Here is a 10,370-nt window from a genome sequence, read left to right on the forward strand (position 1 = left end):
TTTTGGTCAACTAGGAATAGCTTAAAATACCCACGTGGCTGGAAATTTCAAAGTTTTGGAAGAAAAATGAAATTCATTTGAAAAAAAAAGTTGAAGTCATTTGTAATTTATTTTACCTAGTTCATATTCCCATTAATAGGCCAATGTACATAGGTCATATCAGATTGATGTTTTTATTGTTGTTTGCATTATTACAGTATTATTGTATCTAGGATATTCAAACCAACCCCATGAAATAGGCAGATCAGGTATTAGATTCATTTTTCAGATGGAGAAAACTCAGTTCATAAAGGTTAAATAATACATGCAGGCTACCACAGCTAGGGGAGAGCTAGATTAAACCCCAAGCCCCTTATATACTAATCTCCTGTCTTTCCATTCCATGGTAGTGCCAGACATTGGTAATCTTGTGGGAAGACTTTCAAGGATTTGTTCTTGGCCTGGGTTATACCTCATTGCTCTTTAGAAAAAAAATCAAGGTCATAACAATTTATTCAAGTTGTCCCATATAAATATACCACATGCCACGAATAAGTATCACTTTACTGGGACTATGAAGGCCATGAAACTCCTCCGTTTTTGCTCCATGATTGTGGCAGGTAAGTGACTTACTTTTGATAATTTTTGTCTTAACAATTTTTTAAATCAAAACCTAACACAACAAACAAACAAAACCCACAACAACAAACTGATAAATCAGTGACCTAATTTTCAGTGCTTAGTATCTTTTGTCCTTGATGAATTTCCAAAGGACTTTAAGGATTTCCTGTTTATTGCTAATAACAGGTAAGCATTTGTAATATGTGCCTGTTTACAGTGTTAAGCACTATGTATATGTGAAAAATATATAGTATATGTGTAAAATATTTATGTAAATAACAACTAATATACCAAGAGGAATTATCATGTGTCAGTTGCTTATCAAAAACTTTAACATATATTAATTGATTTAACCTCACAAAAACCCCCATGAGATGAGATTAAGTGTTGGATTTAGGATTTAGTACTTTAATCATGATCTCTACATATTATATATTATTAGATTTCTATATTAGTCTTGCCAATAATAATTAGGAAGTTTGAGTAGCTTACCTGAAGTCATATAGCTTGTGAATACCAGAGCCATGATTGACTTGAGGGGGAAACCCTACAGTTGATGCAAAGGAGGATGTATATTGGGGAAGGATAGAAGAGCAGTGATGAGAATTTCAGTGATAAGCTGGAAAAATTGAATGGGAAGCTCAGATGGACAGAAGAATAGATGAAATAACAACCTGAGTACAGATTGAACTGACACATTGATAAGTTAGTATGATGCCTAGATGTCTATGCATGAAGTTGTTCATTTAGTGATATTATTAATTTGGCTTGAATTTTGAGAAATGGAAGTGAGAAATTGAAATTTTCTGTTTATTGTGGTTGGCATTTTATATTATGGAGAAATATAAGGATAAATATTACTAATTCAATCATATGAATTGGAGCAGTGAACTTAGTGCAATATCCATTCTCTTGGACATATATGATGATTTTCCTGATGCTAGGTGGGCACAGATAGTCTTGTAGGGATTTTTAACATTCATGTGTACGTATATGTGTATGTATATATGCACACGCCATGGGAGTCTGATGAAACGTAGGGAATCTTTCTCAAATATTTTTTAAATGCATAAAATATAATACATAGGATCATAAAACTAACTATATTGAAAATCCTTACAAAATATTAAAAAAAAATTTGTGATACACCAATATATTTGCTTCATTATTAATACACTAAATAACAAGCTCCAACATCAGGTTTTATAACAGTCATGATTTCAAAGTTATGATAAGCTTAAACAGTATTATGAGATCATTTGCAAGGCCTGTAATATGACACAGAAATAGCTGAAAAGTTTAATTTGTACCTGTGACAAATTGACACATGCTGCTAATATTGCTTTGTTTTGTTGCCTACTTTCATAATTGAAGGAAATGCTAAATTTTAGTTAGAATTAGTGAAATGGATGTAATGTTTTTTCCGTCAAAGCTCATGGTTCCCCTCTATACATTTGATTGTTCAGATTCTTAAGTCTATTTTATTTTACAATAGTAAACCACATTTCTTTTCTTTTCTTTTCTTTTTTTAAGAAAATCCCACATTCTGGATTTGATGGATCAGTTCTTTGGGATGGTGCCACTCAACTATCCCTCTGTCCTTATATTTCCCCTATCTTCTGTATTTCCTGACACTGGTCATTGGGTTTTGAAACTTGATTAGGTTCATGCTCAAAGATTTTTGAAAAGAATACTTCATAGGTGGTACTGAGAACTTCCAATTACATCACATAAAAAGGCAAACTAACCCTGTAGTTATCAACTCTGTATGTACCAGGTCTCTAGCAATTAGTATGTTATGCTCAAACAACTCTATGGTAGTAAGTATATCCATAGGGCTTGTTTTCCAAAAGGGGGAGGGGAGTATTGTTTAGAGTAGCATAATTATATGACTACCTAGGCTACTGTAAAGGCTGTTTGACAAGTAACTCCACTAAGCTTGTGAGTGCAAACGTAGTGCTGCATCAAAAGGTTGTAACAAATACAGTTAAATTAAAAACAAAGAAAAAAAAAGCAAACCAGTATCACTTGTTTTCTCACTTTCAGAGATACTAGAATTGATAAGTGGAATGGTGTGGTGTTAGAACGATCCTTCAGTTATAAAATTCTTTATTAACTTTCACCTTATAATTTTACTACCCATTGACGATCCCATGTGGAATCATCTATATAGATTACCTCATTATGAGTTGCAAAATGAGGATTTTCTAATTCTATAACTTCTTGTGTATTAATTAGCTAAAATTCTGTTTAAAAATGGCCTTATCAACTATTTGATAACCCTTTAAAAGAATTTCTATGAGAGAAAGAGGAAAAATGTGTGATTCTTTTCCTCAGTTATCAATTTTCATTGCAATATGTTTTCTGTTATTTCTATCTTTTATCTATATCTGTCTTTCTATTAAATCAATCTTTTTTATTTTGGGGTTTCAGATTGTCCTATTTTATGCTTTTCAAGCTGGTGTCAGTTGGGTCTGATGCTTTCCTTTATTTGTTGAATATAAATATGTGTTAGGCTATCCTTAGGAGCTCTGGTGGGGTAGTGCCTAAGGCATTTGACTGCTAACCAGAAGAAAGCTGGTGGTTCAAACCCACCAGCCACTCCTCAGAAGGAAGACTTGGCAATCTACTTCCATAGAGATACCACCTCGGAAACCCAAGGTCATTATGAGTCTAAGTCAACTTGATGGCAGTGAGTTTGGTTTGGTTTAGAGTTTAGGCTATCTTCATACATTCTTTATCCTAGATCTAGAATCAGCCATTTTCACCAACGGCCTTGTTTTCTTTTGTGAGGAATGATAGTTAGAAACCATAGTCTAGATTCTAAAACAACTCATTGTTAATATGTTATCATTGCTTCTAGTTTTTTTTTTTTTTAGTAGACAGAAACTATGCAGGTTTATAAAAGATAATGGTAAATCATAACGTCTTGCTAATATTTCAAAATAAAATTTTAAAAATTATTTTATACTTGGATTTCTTTTCTCTCATGCTGATATATTATTTCTTAAGGTCATTTCCATAAATACTTGTTTTAGGATATAATATATTTATAATTGTTTCAAAGTAAAAACATCAGTATTGCTAATAACAATAAGACCAATGGATTCAGGTCAAAATTTCTTTGTGGGTTACCCTTTGAATATGCACATTAGCGATACACAGTTAAATATTTGCTTTATAGGCTCTTAAAGTAATTCCTTTGTTATGTATGAGTATGCTATCAATGTGATGAACAAGTGCATTTGTTTTAGTATGTGTTCAGTTTACTGCAATAGGTTTTTTATTTTTCTTTTCAAATTAATTTTGTTTTGTTGTCAGGTAAAACTATTTACATGATTCCAACGTAAAAATTATATAATTAGGAGCTCTGGTAGCATAGTGCCTAAGACACTTGACTGCTAACCAGAAGGCTGGCGGTTCAAAACCATTAGCCACTTCTCAGAAGGCGAGTTGGGCAATCTACTTCCATAGTGATACTGCCCCAGAAACTTAAGGAGGGGTCACTATGAGTCGGGTCTGACTTGACGGCACATAACAACACCAGCAACAAAGAATAATTCTTGTCTTCTCCATCCCCTGATATGTAACTACTTTTATTAGTTTTTGGTTTATCTTTCAATTATTTCCATTTGAAGTTATAAACAAATGAAAATATAAATTTATATCTCCCCTTTCTTGCAGAATAGATAGCGTTCAATAAGCACTGTACCTTGTTTTTTCCAACTTAATATATCATGAGATCACTCCATTTATCAGTACATAGACGTTTTTGCCATTCATTTTTATGACTGCACAGTCCATAATTCATTCAATCAGTTTTTTGCTGAAGAACATTTTGTATATTATTTGCCATTACAAATAATACTTCAGATAAGTGTCTTTGTGCATCTTTGGGATAAATCGGTAGAAATGGGATTTCTGGTCAAAGATCAAAAGCATATGTAATTTGGTAGATATTGTTACATTTCTTTCCATAAAACCAAAAAACAAACAAACAAACATACTCACTGCCATTGAATTGATTCTGATTCAGGGCGATGCCCATTCAGTTTCTGAGCGGTAAATCTTTACGGAAGTAGATTGCCCAGTCTTCCTTCCACGGAGTGGCTGATGGGTTTGAACCGCCAACTCTCTGGTTAGCAGTCAAATGCCTTGGGCACTACACCACCAGAACTTCTTTTCCTTTCCATAGGACTTGTGAAATTTTGCATCTTCATTGTTGTTGTTGTTGTTGTTATGTGCCGTCGAGTCGGCCCCGACTCATAGCGACCCCTCCTTGGGTTTCCGAGGCAGTATCACTACGGAAGTAGGATTGCCCAACCTTCCTTCCGAGGAGTGGCTGGTGGGTTTGAACCGCCAGCTGTCTGGTTAGCAGGCAAGTGTCTTAGCCACTATGCTACCAGAGCTCCCTTCATTAGCAATATACAAATGAGAGTACTCATTTTCCAAAACAGAATATGTTTACCAACTTGATAGGCAATTCTGAGGCAGGTGATCAATGAACTATACATGAAATTAAAAAAATTACTTAGAAATTATTTGTGATAGAACAAATAAAAGATCAAAATCTTGCTCATGAGTGCTATTAAAATATTGATTAAATCATGACTGCATTCCATTTGTGGTATTGGAGTTGCAGAGATGAACTGTATCATATTTATATATTTTATCCAATTAGATTAGATTTGGGAGACAAAGATTAGTAATCTGTGAAACTGATTACGTTAATATAATAACACTTTCCCAAATAAAAGGTGAGAAAAGCATTACCATCTGCAGCACAGATCTAGACTTTTTAAAAATGAGAAGCCACAGAAGAAAGAGGATGAAAAATGTACCAATATTGTGGCATTTTTGAGGGACTTTTGTCATTTAGTCAGGAGGCAGAATGTATAGACGTTTCTGAGCTCTTATTATTGAAGGCCTGACAGCTGGTATCCAGTCTATAAATGACAGAAGATGTGGCAAACAGAAAAGAAATAATTATTTAGACTTTTATAAAATTCATTTGGTAACATTTAGAAGATGATAATAAGTAAGTATTATCTAAGGTTGTGCAGACAATAAAGTATAAGCACACTTAGAATATAAAATCAAAAAGCAAACCCACTGCCATTGAATCAATTCTGACCCATAGTGACCTCATACAACAGAGTAGAACTGCCCCATGGGATTTCCATGACTGTAAATCTTTATGGAAGCAGACAGCCTCATCTTTGGAGTGGCTGGTGAGTTCAAACCACCAACCTTTTGGTTAACAGCTGTATGCTTTAGACACTGTACCACTAGAGCTCTTTGCTAAGAACACAAGACGTGATGATTAAATGTTAGTATTGACTTTTAAAGGGATAGCTCTTTGTTTTGCTTTACTTTACCTAGGCTGACAGTCATAATAGTTTTTAGTATCACTGACTATTCCACTCACAAGCTAAGCAATTGAGGGGTACTAATTAAAAGTTGGACAAAAGTGTTTGGATTATAACATTTTCTAGATATCTTTACATTTACCCTCCTGTTTTCCTTCCTGGTGCAGTTCTAGCCTCACCTGTGAGTTCAAGTTTATGCTCAGTTTCTCTACCCCCTCACCTCCGGAAGGACTGTCACCCTGACCCTGGAGCTTCTGAAGTCAGCTGTCTGGCCAGGAATTGCTGCTGGTCCCCATTTAAAACCCCAGGCATCCCGTGGTGTTTCGAGGGAGTTGATGCATGTTCTGCAGTACCTGTCTCTGAACGAGTTGACTGTTATCTGGAACCAGAGGCAAATGAAGCTTCCTGTGAGAACCGTGGATGTCATTGGTGTCCCACTGACAATGCCACTGTTCCGTTTTGCTTCTATAACTCCAAAGAGGAGGCTGAATGCATCACAAGATTTCCTCTTCATAAGCGCGTTGATTGTCATCCTCAACCTGGGGCCACTCGGGAAGCCTGTGAAGCTAAAGGCTGTTTCTGGTGTTCTACAAACCTTGCCAATGTGCCCTGGTGCTTTTACCCAGCAGATGGTCCATATGGCTACACTTTAAGTGACCAACCTCAAAAGACAGCTAAAGGATGGAGGTACGTATTTCTTAGAGTTTTTTATAGGAAGTTTTACCACCTAAAATTTCACATTCAGTCTAATAGTTTTGCTTATTGACACGTCACCTCAGAGACTACATTCTATTTTTATTTGCTCTACCCTGAGAACTCTGAGCCTTCGTGGTGAATCAAAGCCAAAAAGCTTAGGCTTTTTGCTTCCTAGTCATTTTTATTTCTAACTCACTGTCACAACTCACCTGTTGAGGAGGAGTTTACACCTCTATTGCTTGTTTCTCTTAGTTTTGTGGGTTCTGCCAAATAGCATGAAATGCCCATTGAGCAGTGGGATAATTCATTGCAAATAAGCTGGGTTAAGGAGAAACTCTTATCTTTTTGGATGTCATGCAAATCTTTTAAAAACATTCATTTCCTTTTCTTCTTGTTGCATATATTTTGTGAAGCATGACCTGCCCTATTGCTGTCAAGTTGATTCTGACTCATCATAACCCATAGGGCAGAGTAGAATTGCTCGATAGCATGTCCAAGGCTACAAATATCTTAGAAGCAGATTGCTTCATCTTTCTCCCAAGGAGCAGCTTGTGGGTTTGAACTGCCAACCTTTAGGTTAGCAGCCTACCACTTAACCACTGTGCCACCAGGGCTTCTTTGAAGTATGACACAGCAATTACTCTTCAGTGAACTGAGATAAAAACTTAGACTGAAAAATTGCCCTTAACAGCAACTACTTCATGATAGCGTCAGAAATCACATTTTAGTGTGATCTGAATACTTATTCTAATTAGTAAGTACAAAAATAACTCAAATGCCAATGATATACTTAACTTTTAGAAGGAGAAAAGGATAAATAGTTATTCTCCTTTAATTAAAATTTTCAAGAGAAAAAGCCAGATTTAGTGGGTAAAATTCACTTTAAAAATTATCCATGTGCTGACTTTTAGAGACTACATTCTTGAGTTTGAAGAACTGAATAGTTTTCTGAGTAATGCGTGGAACAGGTGAAATTGTGGTGTTTACTTAGTTGGAGCTCAGCAGATTATTATGAAAGCTGACTTTCCCTCAATTTCTGTTTGTAACCTATGAGCTATTTCCTCTTTAGATTGCAAGACAAGAGCTTGAAATCTATGTCAAAATCTGTTTTACACTTATATTTCTTACCAGGCAGTAATATGATATTTAATGATGATCCTTAAAAGTATGGGTTTAAAGGAATGAGCTCTTTAAAACAAAGGCAAAAAAAAAAAAAAGGAAAAAAAAGACTACTTAAAACAGGAAGCAGAGTGAGTGATCAAGTCTAAGAGACTGATTTACAGCAAGGTGGGGCAGGGTAGTCTTTGAAATAGAAAGAATTCCAAATTGAAAAAAAGAAGAAAAAATATCATTGCATTTTGTTTTTATTGCTCTACACTTTGAAAGTGCTCTGCCTTGAGGAAACCAGCCTACTTTATGGGCTCAAACATAGAACTTGATTGAGATAACTTACATTTTGTCCTATTTTCTGTCCATCTTAATTTGCTCTTCATTTGAGTTTTTACAGATTTGAACAGAAACCACTTTGGGAAATGTTTTGAATACAGATTAAAATCTGAAATTAAAATAAAAAGAATTCGGTACAAGTAAGCGCAATGAACCATAAAATTCAATAATAAATAAATAAAAACCAGGTAAATTGAATTACAGTCAAATTAAATAACAGAGATTATATGAAAAGAGGAGTTTTCTGAGAAGCAGAAGGACACTAGGCAATTGCAGTCTGGGCCATCTATGGCATATTTACATGTGACTAGCTCTGCACTAGTCTAGGTCTGGAAGATCTCATTGAATCTCAATTTGACCATCCGATCAGTTTAGACAATTCCCCAGATCTGAATGGATTCTTTGTAAATCAAGCCTTTAAAATCTAGAAAGAATACTCCAGAGCAAAAACGTGCCCAAAATAACTCGTACTTTGTCACACTAAACCAAAAATGATGACCCTAATCAAGAATTAACCTGAATGATCGTAGAGCAGAAAAGGGCCTCTTACCCTGAATGATATTGGAAGACTTGGTTGGGGTGGATGCTGATGCTGATGGTGAAGGTGATAGTGATAGTCATGCAGAATTAGAGGTTCTAACAACTGGGAAGTATGTGGTAGGTTATGTCAATTGTGCAAGTGGAGAGGGAAGGACAGAATTGGGAAAAGATAGGCTGTACTTGAGGCGTTAGTGATTGTCCATTGATTATAACCTTAATTTTCAGAAGCCAAAAATAGCCCACTCTAACTTAATATGACTAGAGAAAACTCTAGGTGGGTGACTCCATTCTACTGTGAAGAAATTGTATCAATATTAAATCAGATTATGTTTTATTATTTTTTTTCTTGTTGTAGTTTTCCTATTGTTAAAGACATATTAGGAAGGAACTACTTGATTTTTCCTATTCTTATTCTAGTGTTTAAAATCTACAGCTCAGTATTTCTGCTTTTAATAAGACATGTGTTATCCTAATTTTCTCCTTCCTATTAAATTGTCGGGAGCTCTGGTAGCATAGTGCCTAAGGCACTTGACTGCTAACCAGAAGGCTGGTGGTTCAAACCCACCAGCCACTCCTCGGAAGGAAGGTTGGGCAATCTACTTCCATAGTGATACTGTCTTGGAAACCCAGGAAGGGGTCGCTATGAGTCGGGTCCAACTCAACGGCACATAACAACAACAACAACAGCAACAACATTAAATTGTCTCCTTGCTAATCAATATTCTTTATGTCCGAGGAATTCCAGTCATTTGTGAAAATAAATAAGTTTTGCTTGGGTTAATAAAATTGGTTTATCTTTTAGGATGATATTAAACAAACGTGACACTATATCCTTATTTGGAGATGATATTTCCCCAATTGCAATGGATATAGAATACCATACCAAGGATCGGCTCCGATTCAAGGTGAGTTGATGACCATATTGATGGTCAGTATTTTTCATTAGGACAGTGTTTATTAATCAAATGTGTTAAATGTCATAACCTCATGTGATTAAGAACTTCATAATATCTTGTTATGGAGGTAACTATAGTTTTCACATTTCACTTATTGGTAACATTAGAACTAGATCATTTTGTTTTTTCTAATTAATATACTTTTTAATCTTTTAATCTGTTTTAGATTTATGATCCTAATAATGAACGATTTGAAGTTCCACTCAATATTGATTCTCCCCCAAATACAGCTGATGACCGTAACTATGAAGTTGAATTTCGAAATGATTCATCCTTCCAATTCAGAATAATAAGAAAAATCACAGGAACAGTATTGTAAGTACTACTCACATTAATATACTTTACGTTTTGTCCTTGGAAGCAACACATGCTTGGAGAAGTGATGATGGTTATGGAGTCAGCAAACCTACAATACTGAAAATATGTATTTTGGCTTAAAGGTATCTGTAGGATAGGAAAAAAATTTTAGGTAGCCTCCCACTAAATTGTGCATGCAGAAAAATTGAATTGTAGAGATAGTTACTATTCAATTTTAAAATCTCATGTTTCCTTTCAAAAATTTTAATTTAATTGAACTGGTACACAGTGCATGTTCAATGAACATCAGTTACTATTTTCACTGTTATTACTATTAATAAGTAATATATATATTTTTTTATTTTATTAGTATTTGGGTGAAGAGTAAATTCACTTTTCATACAGCAGTTCACATATACTTTGTCTCATGTCATTGACCAAAATTTACAATGCAGCAGCTCCCCTC

General features: G+C 34.9%; 1 protein-coding gene across 1 annotated transcript in view; it reads left to right on the forward strand.

Annotated features, from left to right (window-relative positions):
* Window positions 1–553: 553 nt before the first annotated feature.
* Window positions 554–10,370, forward strand: part of LOC103198973 (sucrase-isomaltase, intestinal-like) — a 169,557-nt gene continuing 159,740 nt past the window's right edge. Inside the window, exons 1-4 of the mRNA XM_042781290.1 lie at window positions 554–599; window positions 6,137–6,656; window positions 9,454–9,556; window positions 9,774–9,922. Coding sequence (XP_042637224.1) covers window positions 554–599; window positions 6,137–6,656; window positions 9,454–9,556; window positions 9,774–9,922 — 818 coding nt within the window. The remainder of the gene's footprint in view (window positions 600–6,136; window positions 6,657–9,453; window positions 9,557–9,773; window positions 9,923–10,370) is intronic.

The sequence above is a fragment of the Orycteropus afer genome, unplaced genomic scaffold (genome assembly GCF_000298275.1).
Source record: "Orycteropus afer afer isolate SDZICR_OR568_19922 unplaced genomic scaffold, OryAfe1.0 scaffold00100, whole genome shotgun sequence".
NCBI classification, from domain to species: Eukaryota; Metazoa; Chordata; class Mammalia; order Tubulidentata; family Orycteropodidae; genus Orycteropus; species Orycteropus afer.